The sequence below is a fragment of the Echinops telfairi genome, unplaced genomic scaffold, assembly GCF_000313985.2.
Source record: "Echinops telfairi isolate 266 unplaced genomic scaffold, ASM31398v2 ScPeMD7_7469;HRSCAF=8507_0, whole genome shotgun sequence".
In the NCBI taxonomy this organism is placed as follows: domain Eukaryota; kingdom Metazoa; phylum Chordata; class Mammalia; order Afrosoricida; family Tenrecidae; genus Echinops; species Echinops telfairi.
The window spans coordinates 36920397-36936549 of record NW_022111372.1 but is presented as its reverse complement, the minus strand read 5'-3'; the positions used below and the strand labels follow the sequence as shown (position 1 = coordinate 36936549).

At 55.0% G+C, this 16153-nt stretch overlaps 2 protein-coding genes across 2 annotated transcripts; one reads left to right on the top strand and one right to left on the bottom strand.

The window, feature by feature from the left end:
• Nucleotides 1–5154: 5154 nt before the first annotated feature.
• LOC105978877 (formin-like protein 14) lies at nt 5155–6220 on the bottom strand. The gene is made up of 2 exons (XM_013005347.1): nt 5733–6220; nt 5155–5614 (listed from the first exon to the last, which is right to left on the bottom strand). Exons 1-2 carry the CDS (start codon nt 6218–6220, stop codon nt 5155–5157), a joined length of 948 nt encoding a protein of 315 aa, XP_012860801.1.
• Nucleotides 5325–16087, top strand: SIK1 (salt inducible kinase 1). The gene is made up of 14 exons (XM_004696903.2): nt 5325–5385; nt 6202–6374; nt 6862–6978; nt 10533–10596; nt 10752–10913; nt 11035–11159; nt 11244–11367; nt 11848–12071; nt 12333–12482; nt 12592–12714; nt 12852–13068; nt 13665–13949; nt 14694–14898; nt 15370–16087. Exons 2-14 carry the CDS (start codon nt 6219–6221, stop codon nt 15785–15787), a joined length of 2370 nt encoding a protein of 789 aa, XP_004696960.1. The 5' UTR covers nt 5325–5385; nt 6202–6218; the 3' UTR covers nt 15788–16087.
• The last annotated feature ends 66 nt before the right edge of the window (nt 16088–16153 follow it).

Below are 16153 nucleotides of genomic sequence, written 5' to 3'. Positions count from 1 at the left end.
AAGAAATTCGGAAGCCTGCTACCTGGGTAACCAACTGGAAGAGATCCATATTGATGCCTATTCTAAAGAAAGGTGACCCAACAGAATGCACACATCATCTAACAATATCATCAATATCATATGCAAGTGGTGCTTGACACAAAGGATGTCTGTATGGACTGTGATAAGAGTTGTATGAGCCCTGAATAAAATGATTCAAAAAATATATCATATACAAGTCAAGATTTACTGAAGATACTTCAAAAATAGTTGCAGTAGTACATCCACAGGGAGCTACGAGAAATTCAAGTCAGTTTCAGAAGCGGATGTGCAAGGAAGGCTATCATTGCTGACATCAGATGGACCTGGGTTGAAAGCAGAGAAGACCGGAAAGATGTTTACCTGTGCTTCATTGGCTATGCAAGGGCATCCATCTGTGTGATGATAACAAACTATGACTAATATTGGGAAGAACGAGTCTCCTGCATGGAAGGTGGTGAGGAGAGGATGTAACATTGTAACACTATCGTGCCTGTAAAGAGATTAGGTAAGTAGGGAGAGTGAGTGAGAGAGAGAGAGAGCGCGAGCGAGAGCGAGAGAGAGAGCCAGAGAGAGAGTTCCAAAATCAAACTGACTAATCTCACTGCCATGGAGTCAATGCCAACTCCTAGCAACCCTTTAGGACAGGATAGAATGGCCCGTGTGAGTTTCTGAGACTGCTACTCTTTTCAGGAGTAGAAAGCCCCATTTTTCACCTCTGAGGAGCTGGTGGTTTTGAACTGCTGATCTTGTAGTTAGCGGATGAACACGTAACCACTGCACCGCCAGGGCTGATAAGACAGACAGACAGAGAAGACAAACCATTCTGAGGCTGATCTTTTCCTAAATTTTCCTTGCCTTTCTTTTAACCAAGGCTGGTGGAAGGGAGAGACAATATGGCCATTGCTCACATGGGGCTGTTCAAGTTCAGGGTGGCTACAATAGGGTCAAGAATACATAGGTCCAGGAAACATCTCTAGATCCAGGGAAGTCAGCTGGGCTGTTTGGTTGTGATTTTCATTTGGTGCTGACAAAATGTTTCCAAGTTGCTAGCCAGGTGTTTACAAACACCCAAGCCTCTGACCAGTCAGTCCTGGGGTGCTAGCCAGGTGCTTACAAACATCCAAGCTTCTGACGAGTCAGTCCTGGGGTGTGGGGTTGAGGCTTTCTGGGTGTTGCAATTTGATTCCTGAGGCAAGATCTTGGGTCCCGGGATGAGGGACAGGACTGGAGTGCCTTCGTGTCCCTGGTCTCTTCATTCTGAAATTTTCTTTCTAAAGAACAGAAGAGCAAGGTGTAAAAGACTCCCAGAGGGGAGAGAAGTCATTGTAAACTCTTCTGCTGGAAGGAACTAAAAATATTCCTTCACATTCTGGGTGTATAAACCTTGGACAAATAAGGAGATTACTTTTTTAAGACTTGGGAAAACTTTGAGGCTATTAGGGTCCTTGAAAGACCTTTGGAAACAAATTGACCCACAAGCAACGCCTGAGGGGAGCGATTGGGAAATATTTGGTCAGGCTGGTAGCTATGCATCAGGGGCAGTCTGTCCAGTTTCTTCTCAGTGGAGCTGGCCCGCCACCTCTGCCAAGTTCGGTATCACTTTTGTGCCATTCTGGCTTCCTTGCTTCCCTGCTATGAAGTAGTACGTTTGAAACAGAGGAAAATGATTCTGAGCTACAGGTAGAATGTAAAGCCCAAGTTGTTGTCTTCCTAATGCTGACATTGTTTCCCCCATAAGCTCACACCCTCTATGTTTCGTTAACAGAAAAAGCTGGATTTTCTGAAGGATGAAAATCAAGGCAAACAGAAAGCTGTTCAGGCACCATTGTCATGTCTCTGTCCTCGAATGGGACCTGATCACTGGGCTTTATTTTAGGCCCCCTCAGGTGTCAGACCCAACACCCACCCTGGACACACACACACACACACACACACACACACACACACACTTTGCTGCCAGGTGGCTGCAACTGTCTAGAGAAATAGCAAAGATGGCAAATACTGCCAACGTGTCAATTCCAACTCATGGTGACTCTACAGGACAAATACCTACTGCCACTGGGAGGCTGCGGCTCCAGTCTTGTTGAAAGGTGAGGTCCCTACCCATCTGTTAGCCCTTCCTGGGGAATCTGCACACTGGCAGGGCTGGGTGCTTTTGCTGGAGGAAGGCAGAGCGCCTGGCCAAGGGAATGTACCTGCCAGTGAGCAAACCCACTTTGTGGAGAGTGTCACTGAGTTTCCAATACCCTGGGGTCAAGGACGTGAAGCCCTCCGCAGAGTCTACATCCACTTCTTGTGGGGCCTCTCCAAGTCCCTTTCCCCTTCTGCTCCCTCCCTTTCCCCACTAGGTTTTCTCATCAAATGAGATTTGGTGGAGTCTCAGAGAGCACCCCAAGACTTCTCCCGGCCACCAGAAGCCATTGTATCAGTGGTATGGGATGATGGAGGCGCCAGGGTGAGCCAAAGTTCATCACTGTGGAAAGGACCCTTCTGAAAGTCGTTCCCCACCCACTGCCTTGGATGAAGCTCATTTTGCTGTCTGGAGAAAGCATTCTGTCCACCTTTGGAGGCTGTCTTTTGCTGGGTTCTCGAGAGGGGCAAAACCAGTGCTGCTTATGTAAAAACCTCACTGCTGTTGACTCTATCCCAACTCGTAATGCTCCTGCAGGACAGAGTAGAAGTGCCCCACCAGGGTTTCCTGGGCTCCATCTCTATGGAAATGGACTGCCACCTCTTTCTCCTAGGCAGAAACTGGAAAGTTTGTCACCACACTTCTAGTTGGCAACCAAGTGCTTTAACCATGTGCTGCCAGGACTTCCTCAAAGAATGTGCATGAGGGGGCTTAAAAACGTTTATGGAGAAATTCCATGATCTTTTCATTCTGTTTGCTGCAAACTTTTTGAAGTCCCCTTACATGTCTGTACTTATGTATATATAAAAATATATGAATATATACATATATATCTGTCCCCAAACCAGACACATCACCTTTGAGTTGATTCCAATTCATAGCTACAATAGGGTTTTCAATGTAAACCTTTTGCACTATCACCTATAATCCAGATAAAGTGTAGATTATCTGCTTTTGCAGACCCCTGAATCGTTCCAGTGCCTAGTCCCCAAAGGGGGCAGTATAACTCCCATGGGGAAACACTGCAGAAACATTGCATAAATCTTTACTGGAGCAGCCAACCCCATCTTTCTCTGGAGAAGCGACTGGTGGATTTGAACCATCAACCTTATGGTAAGCAGCCCAATGCTCAGCACAGCAGCACCAGGGCTCCTTATAGGTATCAACAATTTTATTTCAAGGAAATGGCTCATAAAGTTGTGAAGGTTGGCAAGTCCCAACTACTTGGGTCAGGTAGTCAGGTTAGAGGCTTCTCCTGACGCATGTCAGCAGGTCAAGTAGCAGGATATTGGCTCACATCCCAAGAGGCAGAGGTCAGAGGGTGATGAATCTGATTGGGGTGGGAGTGGGAGGGCAGAGAGAGGAGGGAGCAAGCACTTTGCCAAAACATCCACATAAATGGGATATAGACCGACGCCCAAGGAAATGAGTTTTCAATTGATTGGCTTTTCTACTGATTGGCAGCTTACATCAGATCACAGAATGAGAGGACAATTCCCTTATGTTATGAAGCTTATGTAGCCCACCGTCTGCCAACCCACTGAGAACCACAGCCTAGCCAAGTCTACATGGAACATTAGCCATCAGGGAGGCCAGCAGGTCAGGAGCGCGAGGGGGTGGGGGAGTGGGGGGTCTGGGTGGGCAGGGAACCACTGAGGGCAGTTTTCCAGACCATGCTGACCACATTCTCGTATGCTTCTTATGTTTCTAACTTGCTGATGTTTACAGACGAAAGTACCCGCCCAGTTTGACTAATGGACACTTCTGAATGCATGACGACGATTTCATGTAATATCGCTATACACTCCTACTCTGTCTAGCAGGTGGTTTTTCCTCTCTGGGGAAGGTGAAGGTACACGTGGTCACATGGCAGGCACATCCCACTCCCCTCCCATAGGTCCTGCATAAAGAACCAAGCGTCTCTGTGATTTATCCGTTTCTACCTCTCATTGTTAGTTGCCTGTGGAGCCGACTGATTCATGATGACGCCATGTGTGCCAGAATAGACTTGTGATCCATTCCCCCCCTCCCCCGCCCACTATGGTTGAGTTATTGGATGTTGAACACCAGGTTTTCTTTCAAGTCGCCTGCAAGTGGATTCGAACTTCCAACCTTTTGATTAGTAGTCGGGGGGCTTCGAGTGCTTAACTGTGTGCATCACTCAGAGACTCATTCCATGTACCCTAGGGTATCTTCTTCCAAAGGATGGTATTTTCCAGATCTGGGTGGTAACTTTAGGAGAGATCGGAGCTAGTCACAGGGACCCTAAGAGAGGGTCTCAAGGTTACATAAACCTTATCTGTGTCTGCACTTGGCGTTCTCGGAACCGCCTTCACACGCCCCTTTGCAAGGGTAGGAGAAAGGACGGTGAGACTTGGACAAGGGCGAGTGCGCGCTGAGAAGGTACGGGCAAATACGCTAGGTGTTAGCCGGCGTTAGTATTTGCAAGAGGTGCGGCGCCTGCTGGGTTAAAACCGCCTGCGGTGCCGATCGCTCCCTGTAGGGGACGCCGCGCCTGGAGCATTCCGGCCGACCGACAGACTCGCCGGCTTTCGGCGGCCGGCGCCCCTGACGTCACCGTTCCGCGGTCGCTAGGGCGACAGTCTCATCAGCTCCCGCGTCAGAGGCGGCAGTGTCTTGGCAACGGCCCCATCTCTTGCTCTCCCTCCGCCTCGCGCTAGGTCGCGCGTCGCTCTGGCGTCAAAGCGACGTCAATGGGAATGTATCAATTTGGCGGCGGCGGAGGGGCGAGACCGGACAGGGGCGGGGTTAGAGGGAGGGGCTGGCGACACGGGGCGTGGCCTATTAGTGCAGGAGTAAGACTTAATGGGTGGTGGTACAGCATGGGGGCGGGGCCTGATGGGGAGGGCGGAGTCCAAAGGGCGGAGCCGCCTGGTGTGGGGCGAGGCCTGCGGGAGCGGGGGCGGAGCCTATGGGGGCGGGAGTACAGCCGGCGGATGTGGGGAGGGGCCTAACGGCAGAGGACGAGCACAAGGCGGGGCCTAGCGGCGGTGGGCGGGGCGGCGGCGCGGCTGCTGGGATCGCGCGGCGCCGGTCTCAGAGCTGACATGCGGCGGCAGCCCGGGCGGCGGCGGCGGCAACAGCGGCGGCAGCGGCGCGAGCAGCAGCAGCCAGAGCGGCGCGAGCAGCATTGGGGCGGCGGGTCCGCCCGAGATTCCCTGCCTGCGGGCTCCGAGCTGGTGCCCGGCGGGGCCCGCCCGAGGGCGGCAGAGGTGAGCGGCTGGAGGTTCCGCGGCGGCGGCGGCGCGGCCGGACTTGGCTCGCGGTGTGGGACTCGGCGCGGGCAGCCGGGCAGCCGGGCGGGGACGCGGCTTCCGACGGCCGCTCGGGGTCCCGGAGGCCTCGCAGGTGCACGCGCTCGCGTCGCGGCAGCGTGGTGGCTCTGGCCGCCCCCCGGGATCCCCTTTGTTGTGGGGCAGGCGGTGGTTGTGGGAGGGGGCTCTGCGCGTCGAGGGGCCCGGGGCCGGTGGAGGGGGAGGACTGTCCACGCGCTCCGGCAAGAGTCTGAGTTCAGAGTAGAGCTGGCGGCGGGAGCGGGGGTGGGAACCGATCCACACACCCCACGCCGGAAAGGGGGTCCGGGAGTCCTGAGTAGCGCCCAAGGCAAGGGCCGAGTGTGGGAGGTGGACTTCGCGCCTCGCTAAGCCCACTGCCGGCGGAGAGGAACCGGCCTGGGAAGAGGTCCACGCGTTCTGCCCCCCTCTGAAGTCCCGAGTGGATCGGACAGCCGGCGGCGCGCACCCCTGGGGGACGAAGCGGGCGCGCGGCACTTAGGTCGGGGAATGTGGGCGCGAGGGCTCCCGCTGGGAGGTCGGGGTCGGGGGTTTTAGGGGCGGGAGATCTGGGCAGCACCGGGGGTTCGGGTGCGATGAATCGAGTAGTCGTGGGCTCGAAGGGTGGAGGAAGCCCAGTGGGGGCCTGGGTTCGGAAAGTCCGCGTCGGGGAATCCGGGCGCGGGCTGGGGGGTTCCTGCTGGAGAGTCCTGGTGGGCTGGTGGTGAGCGCGCTTCCCCCCCACCTGTCCGGCAGGTGCAGTCGCCAGAGCCATGGTGATCATGTCGGAGTTCCGCGCGGCGGTCGCCGGCTCAGACCAGAGCCTGCAGAAGCCCCTGCGAGTGGGCTTTTACGACATCGAGCGGACGCTAGGGAAAGGCAATTTCGCGGTAGTGAAGCTGGCCCGGCACCGAGTCACCAAGACCCAGGTGCGTGCACGGCGGCGCCCGGACCAGATCGACTTGGGGCGCCCCAGGGAGAAGGGGTGGGCCCGCGAGGGAGCCCGAGAACGGACTCGCCCTGGAGGTCTGCAGGGTGCGTGCCCTGCGTGGCATTGATGGGATTCATGCCCAAATGCTGGCAGTTTCTAGTTCGGAAAAGAAAAGATCATCCTTGGTGTTAATGCATCATGTGTACACGTACAAAGAGGATGGCAAAGGGCTATTGTCCAAAAGCCTTGAGTGCGGAGGATGGGAGCGGAAGCCCAGGGAGTCTGCTCTGCAGACACTTCAGATGTTTGTTTAACTTGGTTATGGTAGTCCTATCACTGGCTTCTGTTGTCCCCCTCCGTGTTTTTTGGGTGACCTTATGGATAAGGTATTGTGGAAATTTGCCTAGCGAAAAATTAAATGTATCAGTTAAGGTATTAGGCCCCCACCTCTTTTTTAACAAACATTTTTCTTTTAAAATCTATAGGTTGCCATAAAAATAATCGATAAAGCAAGATTAGATTCAAGCAATTTGGAGAAAATATATAGAGAGGTTCAGATTATGAAGCTTTTGAACCATCCTCACATCATAAAACTTTATCAGGTAAGGGCTTGCTTGCCTTTTGCTATTAATTCTGGAGATGAATTATTTTTGACAAAATAGATCTATCATTTCTGAAGGTTGCTCATTTTGGGGGGGGGCTAAGGTGGGGAGGGGCATTATGTGTGGGGAGAGGAGAATCCAGGAGTTGGCTATTTAAGCAGCAGATATTGATTTTTTTTTGTTAAGGCGTGCTCATTTATTTACAATTATTTTCCTGCTTTTGGACCAGATAATTGAGATTTGCTTCATTAAATTTTTATTTAGTATTGCAATCTGATCCAAATGTAAATGCTTTGGGGCAGGTTATATTTGCTTTACTATGAAAACAACCAGCCAATTGTGTTGTGGCAGGTCCAGCCATTATTAGTAAGGGAGGACAAATTTGAGTGGGATTAGAAACTTCTACCCCTGCAGATGAGACTTAAAAACCAGCCTCTCCTCGAAGTTGTCCTGTAGCTTGCCTTTGCCCGGGCAGCCCGGAGCATTTGTCTTCCCTCTTTGGGCTTGTCTGTCAGAAACAGAGCTGGAAGTACGTTTGTAACGTTAAGACCAAGGAATTTGTAATTTAATCCACGTTAAATTACCACGGGCCTCACATCTGCTGGTGCATTTTGTTGACTGTATTTTTGTTGTGTTGAAACTAATAAATTTTGGTTTTGAGAAGTAAGGACTAACTTAATTAGGTCAACAAAGGCATACTCCTTCCCCCCCCTCCCTCATAAATGGCCACTTCTGCAAAGATGAGACTGAGTCTTAGTTGCAGAAGAACAAATTCTTGGTAAATATTCAATATTCCATCCATTCATGCTGGGCATACATTCCTGCCCATGATTCTCTTGACACTGCTGCCGTGTGGATCTGAGATGGGCATGGGATCTGAGTAGGCATGGGATGGGTCCCGAATGTGTGTTCCAAACTGGCACGCTGGGCCAAGTGAAAGATGTGGTTGATGCTGTCTAGTGGCTGTCAAGTCAGCCCGGCTCCTGGCGCCCGAGCACGTATGCGGAGCACACCTGTTCTCCACTGGGTCTTCAAGGTCATGACCTCTCAAAGACATTTCGCCAGGCCTTTCTCCCGAGGCGAGGCATCCGGGGTATGTTGGAACTGACGAGCTCTGCGCACTTAACTGTTTGTGCTACTCAGGGTCTTCTTAAAAGCAGGGTAGGAGAGAGAAAAACAATCCCACAGAAGTCCCCACTGAATTAAATTAAGGGTAGAAGGAGGATTATTGACTTGTATTCCCTCTAAACCATTTAATATGGTAACCCCCACAACCATAAAATTATTTTCTTTGCTACTTCATCGCTATAATTTTGCTACTGTTATGAATCAAGCGACCCCTGTGAAAGGGTCGTTTGATCCCCAAAGGGTTCGCGACCCACAGGTTGAGAACTGCTGCTCTAAAGACAGTTTCTTCCGGGGTCTTGCAGTACAAAATTCACAGCGAGTGCAGGTGGGGGCTCGTGGTTTGCGTCTGTTGCCGTTTTGAAGTTGAGTCACCTAGACCACTCTCTTCCGTAATGCCCGCTGTCAGTAGCTGAGAGAGGGACCCCTTGACAGAGGGTCCTGGCTGTTGTGGGCTGTCTTATTTCTGTTGTGACTTTGCTGACAGGGTTGGGCGTTAACCTCCCTTTCAAGCACTTTTCTTTTCTTCCTGCTCCTCCCCTCTGCCTGTAGTGGTGGAATTAAATCAGTTCATGAGGCAGGTGAGGCAGAGAGATGGGCCTGTGAGGGCCTTTCTGCAGGTGAATGTTGTTCTGGCTGTAGGTGATTCTTCCACTGCTTGGAGACTCTAGAAGCGGGGACTTACATTACTCTGGTTTTGACACTCCTGTCTCATTTCCAGCCAGCTGGCGCAGGCCCCAGAGCACTGCTGCTGAGACACTTTGCTCTTCCCTTCAGGTTTTTGAAACCTTCAAACATTTGTACTCTTAATTCTTTCTTCTGCAGCGGCCATGGCTATGCGTCTTCTTTTTCTTTAATGGAGGGAAGAAAGACCAACAGCAACCTTCCCACTAATCATTCTGTCACACACACTGAGGAGCAGGGCCACTTGAAAATCCAGCGGACCTGCCTGGTGTTCACTTTTCTTGTTAGGTTTATGGCTCAGCATGTCTTTAAGGAGTCCTGGGCTCAGTGCGTAACCACAGAGTCACCGGTTCAAACCCACCATCTGCTCCTAGGAAGAAAAACGAGACTGTCTGCTCCTGGCAGGATTTCTAGTCTCAGAAGCCCCACCGAGCAGTTCTGTTCTGTTTTACAGGGTCGCTGTGAATAGTTCCTGACTTGAGGACAGTGGGGCTTTTCTTGTTTGTTTTATTCTTTATAGTTGTGTTTAAAGAAGGAATCATACTTTCTTTTTTTGTTGTTTTGTTTTTGTTTTTATTATTATATTTAAATCATTTTATTGGGGGCTCGTACAACTCTTAACACAATCCATACATGGAATTATACTTTCAACTCAAAAAACTCTTATACTATAAGACTGGATTTCCTTTCTTTCCCTATGAAATATATATGTAGTATGTATATATATATATGTATGCGTATATATGTGTGTGTGTGTTTACATGTTTCAGCCCTTCCAAATTTGAATTTTATCATGCTTCTTAATTAGTGACAAATTGTAAGCTCTCTTCAAAATGTCTTCCAAGTAACATAAAATGTTTGATCAATAAAGCAGTCTTAAGTTGTGTATTGACCTTGGCTATTGCTGCTGACACATGTGGAGGAATTTGTGGACAAAGGGCAGCCTGTGGTAGCTCACCTGGCACAGCTGCCCTCCTTCAGCCTCACTTATCATGTCAATAAAATGAATGGCATGGGGGCCTTGGTTATCTATTGCTCAGCTCGTGCTGATCCAGGTAGCCCTGGAATCACTGACTGGCTAGTCAGGCTTCTTTCACAGAAAGCCCTGGTAGAAGGCATGAACTCTGTTTCAGGTCTGCAGCCTCTTGTGTCCACCAAGTAGTGTCTAAAGCAACCTGTGTGAATGCAGTAACATCCAAATACTCTCATCTACTTGCTCGTGTTTAAGAACAAGGATGTATCAAGACAGGCAAACTGGAACTTATCTCAGTTTTCCCTCTCAATCCCTTTTTAATTAAACTTGAGTGTGTGCGTGCACACACACACACACACACACACACACACACACCAGCTGCTACTGAGTCGATCCTGTCTCGGGGTAGTCCCCCCCTACCCCCGAACCCACGCATATCCAGATAGAGCTGTGTCCCACAATACTTTGTGGTAGTTGATTTAAAAAAAAAAATAGATTGCCAGGCCTTTCTCCCAACATGCCTTCTCTTGAACTTGAGCGTCCAACCTCTTCGCTAGCAGCCGAGCTTCTGCAGCTGCCCAGGCGCTCTTGTTTCTGGATAGCCACACCCTGACTGGTTTCTCTCTCACGGACACTCGTCTCTTTGCCTTTTTGAAACGACGTGTGCCTGTGTTCACGAGGAGTTGGACCCTCCCTGCATTTTGAATGGCTTGTTCAGATGGAAGGGGTGTCCCCTCTTTGTGGTTAAGTGTCCGGTCCTCTCTTTCTTTAGGTTATGGAAACCAAGGACATGCTCTACATTGTCACCGAGTTTGCGAAAAACGGAGAGATGTTTGGTAAGTGGCGCTTATTTCTGATACCTGGTGTGAACAGGCCTGCGATTGCCTGGTAGGGTCTGGGCTCCTGTGCCTTAAACTGCAACCGTGTTTGGTCACTGCTCCAAGGGGGCAGGCAAGCCTCTGGACATGGCTTTTGTCTCATCCCTCCTCAGATTATTTGACCTCCAACGGGCACCTGAGTGAGGAGGAGGCGCGGAAGAAGTTCTGGCAAATCCTGTCGGCCGTGGAGTACTGCCACAGCCACCACATCGTGCACCGAGACCTCAAGACAGAGAACCTGCTGCTGGACAGCAACATGGACATCAAGCTGGCAGGCAAGGACGCCCCCGGGCTGGCGCCAGGGAGGACGAAGCCTAGTGCAGGGTGCTGGGGACGGCTCAGGAACGACAGCCTGCCTTGTCCCCAGGTCACCTCATTGGCTTCTTTCCCTCTCAGATTTCGGGTTCGGGAATTTCTACAAGCCAGGAGAAGCCCTGTCCACGTGGTGTGGGAGCCCCCCATATGCCGCCCCAGAGGTCTTTGAAGGGAAGGAGTACGAAGGTCCACAGCTCGACGTTTGGGTAAGGGGTCTGCCCGGGGCTGTGCCACGGTGGGTGCCCGGGATGTCCCACCGACCACTCACGGGGACTGCCTGGTATCTGCAGAGCCTTGGAGTTGTGCTGTACGTGCTGGTGTGCGGATCGCTGCCCTTCGACGGGCCCAACCTGCCCACCCTGCGGCAGCGGGTGCTGGAGGGCCGCTTTCGCATCCCCTTCTTCATGTCCCAAGGTAGGTGGGCGGCAGGCCTGCTCCTTGTGGGGGCTAGCCCAGCCTGGAGCCTTGCATGGGTGGCGGGGAGGACTCAAGTTCCCTAACTGGCTGCCCCCCACCATCCTCCAGAGCACAGCAAAAGCTGAGAGTCAGCTTGTGTTACTGCGAGGCGTGGGCGCGGGGTCCCGAGGAGAAACCCATCCCCACAGGACTCCCAGTACCTTCCTTTCAGGGCCCAGCTCACACCCCCGTGGCAGAGTCGCCCTTCTGTGGGGTCCCCTTTCTGGCTGACACCTCAAGTCTTGCCCACTGGCCAGCTCCCAGCGGGTTTTCCCCTGAAGGTCTTGTTGCATAAAGAGTCTTGACCTGTTGTGAGCGCAGAGGGTAGCTGGCTGGGAAGGGTACGAGGGAAGGGTACGAGCCCTGGATCCAGCAGGGCTGCACAGGGCTGCTGGTTCTGGCCCGCAGCAGGCTCAGCGCCACCTCTGCCCTCTGCAGATTGTGAGTCCCTGATCCGCCGCATGTTGGTGGTGGACCCCGCCAAGCGCATCACCATCGACCAAATCAAGCAGCACCGCTGGATCCAGGCAGAGCCCACGCTGCTGCAGCCCACCTGCTTGGCCTTCTTAGGGCAGGACTACAACTCCAACCTGGGCGACTACAATGAGCAGGCGCTGGGCATCATGCAGATGCTGGGCATCGACCGGCAGAAGACCACAGAGGTGAGCTGGGTACCTGGCTTGCCGGCAGCGCTGGGCGGGAGGTGGAAGAAGACGTGGGTGCCAGAGTGCCAGAGCAGGCACCTATATGGCCGGTAGAAGGGCTAGGTCATCTGCTGCCCTGTGGTTCCTTGGCCATCAGAAACAGCCCCTGGGGCCCTGTCTTTGGGGGAAGTTCGGGGGCCCTCGCAGATCTGTCCTCCTCGGCCTCGAGCCAAGGTTTTGCCCTCCGCACCTTCATGCTAAACTCCCTCTGTGTCGCAGTCCCTGCAGAACAGCAGCTACAACCACTTCGCAGCCATCTATTACCTCCTCCTCGAGCGGCTGAAGGAGTATCGGAGTGCCCAGCTGCCAGCCCGCCCGGTGCCCACCCGGGTACCCAGGCCCCAGAGCTCTGAGCTCTGCAGCTTTGAGGTGAGGCCAGAAGCAGGCCTCTGGGGTGTGTTCCCGCCTCTCTGCCCACCCCCACCCCAGGGAGAGGGAGCCCCTTGCTCAGAAGGTGCCTGCCTCTCTCCGCCTCCAGGTGGCCCACGAGGGGCTCACTGTTGATCCCTTCCGCTCGCACCTGCTGTGCCCACAGCCCCAGAACCTGGTGCAGTCCGTCCTGCAGGTAGAGATGGACTGCGACCTCAGCCCCTCGCTCCAGGTGAGCCTATGCCACGGTGACCTCTGGAGGTCCCATGCCCTGCCGGCCAGTTCGTGGGGCCTCCTCCACTGCCGCCTCTGGTTGGGGTCTCACAGGGCCCCAGCAGATGAAGACAGCTTTGTTTCCATCTGCCACAGCCCTTGCTCTTCCCCGTGGATGCCACCTGTGAGGGACTGTTCCGGCATCGCCCCGTCTCCCCCAGCAGCCTGCTGGACACAGCCATCAGTGAGGAGGCCAGGCAGGATCAGGGCCTGGAGGACGAGCTGAAGGCCCAGAAGCCCCTGCCCAGTGGCACGGGTCGGCGGCACACGCTGGCAGAAGTCACCACCCACTTTTCCCCACACACCCTTCCATGTGAGTGTCCCAGGCATGGCACGCTGGCCGGGTGGGGGCCGGGAGGACAGAAGACAGGGCAGGTGGTAGGGCTCGTGGCTGAGTCCATGACCAAACCAGAAAAGCAGCAGACTCAGGGCCACCACGTGGGTTCTGACTCCTAGCGGCCCTCTAGGAGAGGGTGGAACTTCCCCTGTGGCCTTCCGAGGCCGCACACCTCTCCGGGACAGAAATCCTCATCTTTCTCCCCTGAGCGGCCAGGGCGGCTTCTCAGTCTAGGACAGGCCAGTTTAAAATGAACCTTTCCTGTCAGCTCCCTCTCCCAGGACACGTTTTCTGAGGCCACGCAGTGTGGTTGCTCAGGGAAGGCGGTGGCGTGGGGCTTAGTCTGTGGTCACCATGTGGTGCTCTGGTGGGCGGCAGGTGGGTCTTCGGCCTGCACAACTCTCCTGCTGTGTACACCACCCACGGCCACGTGCCCCTGCGGCCCTTGGGCTTCCAGGCCTCCGGTCATTGGCAGATGCCCTTTCCCTGCAGTTCTGGGGGTGGGGCTGAGGAGAGGCTCTCACCAGGCGGGGCCTGCAGACCCCTTGATGGCCAGTGCTCATTCCCTCCAGGCATTGTCATTTCCTCCTCCTGTGCCACGGCGGCGGGGTCATCCGAAGGGACCAGCTCCGACAGCTGCCTGACCGTCTCTGCAAGTGATAGCCCCATGGGGTTCGGTGGCCTTGCCACTCATGGGCTGGGGGGCACCTGCTCGCCTGTCCATGTGGCCGCACCACGCCTGGGGGACCAGTCCACCACCCCCATCCTGCAGGCACAGGGGGGCCTGTGTGGCACCGTCCCGCTCCCTCTCAGCTTCCAGGAAGGACGGAGGGCCTCGGACACATCGCTCACCCAAGGTGACTGCTCCCCACTCCCCAGCCTCTCCCTTCCCACGAGACCCTTTGTCCCGGAGGGGTGTGACTCTGTCCCTGGTGGCCAGCAACCTTCCTGCTCTCTTGCGGAGAGGAGCCCTGGCTCGTGCTAGCTGTTGGCATGCTCAGCTGCCAGCTGCAAAGTTGGAGGCCCCGTTCCCTCCCGAGGTGTTGTGGAAGAACCTCCTGGGGATCTACATCCAAACTAGCCTGCCACGGGAAAGCCCGCCACGGGGGAGTCCCCTCCGGAGCACAGTTCTATTCTGCTGCGAGCAGGGTGGCCAGGAGTGGGAGTCGGCGGCTCAGTGGCAGCTGGTTCAGATTTGGGGTTTTCTTTAGCTGGACTAGGACCCCTGGCAGTATGGGCCAGTCGTGCCGTAAGGCTTGCACTCAGAGGCTGAGGTCATGGGCCAGCGGCCCTGTCAGCAGCTCCTGAGATGCTTCAGGGCAGACTGGATGAGGGGGACCATGGGGAAAGCAGCTCGCCTGGCTGGCTCTGCACACATGCCCTGCTCACGCCTGCCTTCCAGAAGAGCCGCGGTCTGCCCGAACGTGCCTGTGCAGGCCACCCCAAGCCCTCTGGGGACCTGGTGGTGCTGAGAGTGCTGCTCAACCCCTCAGGAACCACAGCAGGCCTCTTGTCCCTGTGCTCTGACCTCACGAGCCAAGGGCCTTGGAGCCCCTGGGCCTGGAGGCCGCCCCCCGACCTGTGCTCTTGTGTCCCCGCAGGGCTGAAAGCCTTCCGGCAGCAGTTGAGGAAGAACGCCAGGACCAAAGGGTTTCTGGGACTGAACAAGATCAAGGGACTGGCCCGCCAGGTGTGTCAGCCCTCCGCCGCCGCCAGCCGGGCCCCTCGAGGTGGCCTGAGCTCCGCACAAAGCGCAGGTGGCCGGGAGGGCCGGAACCTGCTGGAAGAGGTGCTCCACCAGCAGAGGTAGGTGGCCTCCCGCAGTCCAGTCACCCTGAGCTCAGCGGGCCTTGTGTATATGCAGGTTTTCCTCTCCTGTAACCTGATCCTAGTGCCCCCATTCACTCCCTGTAATGGGGTACGCCCAGCCCCATGTCGGGGGGGAGCTCCCTGGGCTCAGGGCCTCACCTGGCTGTCTGGAGTCAGAGGAGGTGAGCATGTCAGGTGGTCACCCTGAAGAGCCCCTAGGTGGGGACTGAGGGTGGCATCTCCGCATTGCTGTCTACAAGCAGGATGGAGGATGGAAATGTTAGAGATTGCGACTGCTTGGGGGACTAGTCTCCCACGGCATTATTGCGTGTTCTGCTTGGCCCCAGCCAGCAGGTCCACCAGGCGGGGTTTTTTAACCCATGGGCAGCTCAGACACCCGATCAGAGGAGGCTTTGGGCAGCAAGGGCGCAGGCATGGGGAGTGACCTGCCCTCCCCTGTTCCTCCAGGCTGCTCCAGTTACAGCATCACCCGGTGGCTGTGCCCCAGCCCAGCTGCCCACAGGCGCCCCCACCACCACCGCCCCCGTCCCCCTACGTCCTTCCCACCTGCGACAGCACCGCCTCCCCACTCTCCAGCAGCATCCTGGTGCCCGGGCTCCAGAAGGGTCTGGTGCTAGGGCCCAGCCCGCTCCTGCCGGCCCACCTCTTCCCTGCCGCTGCCACCCCCATGGCGTCAACAGCACAGCTCCTGGACGCCCACCTGCGTATCAGCTCGGCCACTGCGCCCCTCGTCCCTGCTGCACCCCCTCAGCCTCACTTGGCTGTGCTGCCCCCTGGTTTCGAGCCCACAGGGCTGGCCCAGGGGGACTGTGAGATGGAGGACCTCTCGGTGGGCCAGCTGGGCACCTTTGTGCTGGTGCAGTGAGACCTGGCCCCCGCCGGCAGTGGCCACTCCCAACTCTTTGAAGCAATAATTTCAGAGTATGTGAAGATGTTTTTGGACTTAAAGCCAATAACTTTCTGGAAGCGAAACAAGCAATACGTCTAGGTGTTCGGGGGGCGGGGGGCGTTGTTTTGTTTTGTTTTTGGTTGGATTTTCGATGGCTTTTACTTCTTCCTTGCACTGAACCACTGCGACCACGTGTAGGGACTGGAAACTTCTGGAAGACAAATGATAAGCAAGGGGCGTGTCACTGGGGTGGGTGGACGGGCAGGGTGGGAAAGGAGGGAAGGCTGGGGCACAGGGAGGATTGGTACTGCCGGCCTGGCCCATGCCCCCGGTGGACAGCGG

What these genes read in the sequence shown, in the direction of transcription:
- LOC105978877 (XM_013005347.1), bottom strand. Translation starts at nt 6,220, where the DNA reads ATGGCTCTGGCGACTGCACCTGCCGGACAGGTGGGGGGGAAGCGCGCT. An exon ending in GACCCCCTTTCCGGCGTGGG is followed by an intron (nt 5,615 to 5,732) that starts GTGTGTGGATCG and finishes CTCGACGCGCAG; the next exon opens with AGCCCCCTCCCACAACCACC.
- SIK1 (XM_004696903.2), top strand. Translation starts at nt 6,219, where the DNA reads ATGGTGATCATGTCGGAGTTCCGCGCGGCGGTCGCCGGCTCAGACCAG. An exon ending in ACCGAGTCACCAAGACCCAG is followed by an intron (nt 6,375 to 6,861) that starts GTGCGTGCACGG and finishes TAAAATCTATAG; the next exon opens with GTTGCCATAAAAATAATCGA. An exon ending in ACCGGCAGAAGACCACAGAG is followed by an intron (nt 12,072 to 12,332) that starts GTGAGCTGGGTA and finishes TCTGTGTCGCAG; the next exon opens with TCCCTGCAGAACAGCAGCTA.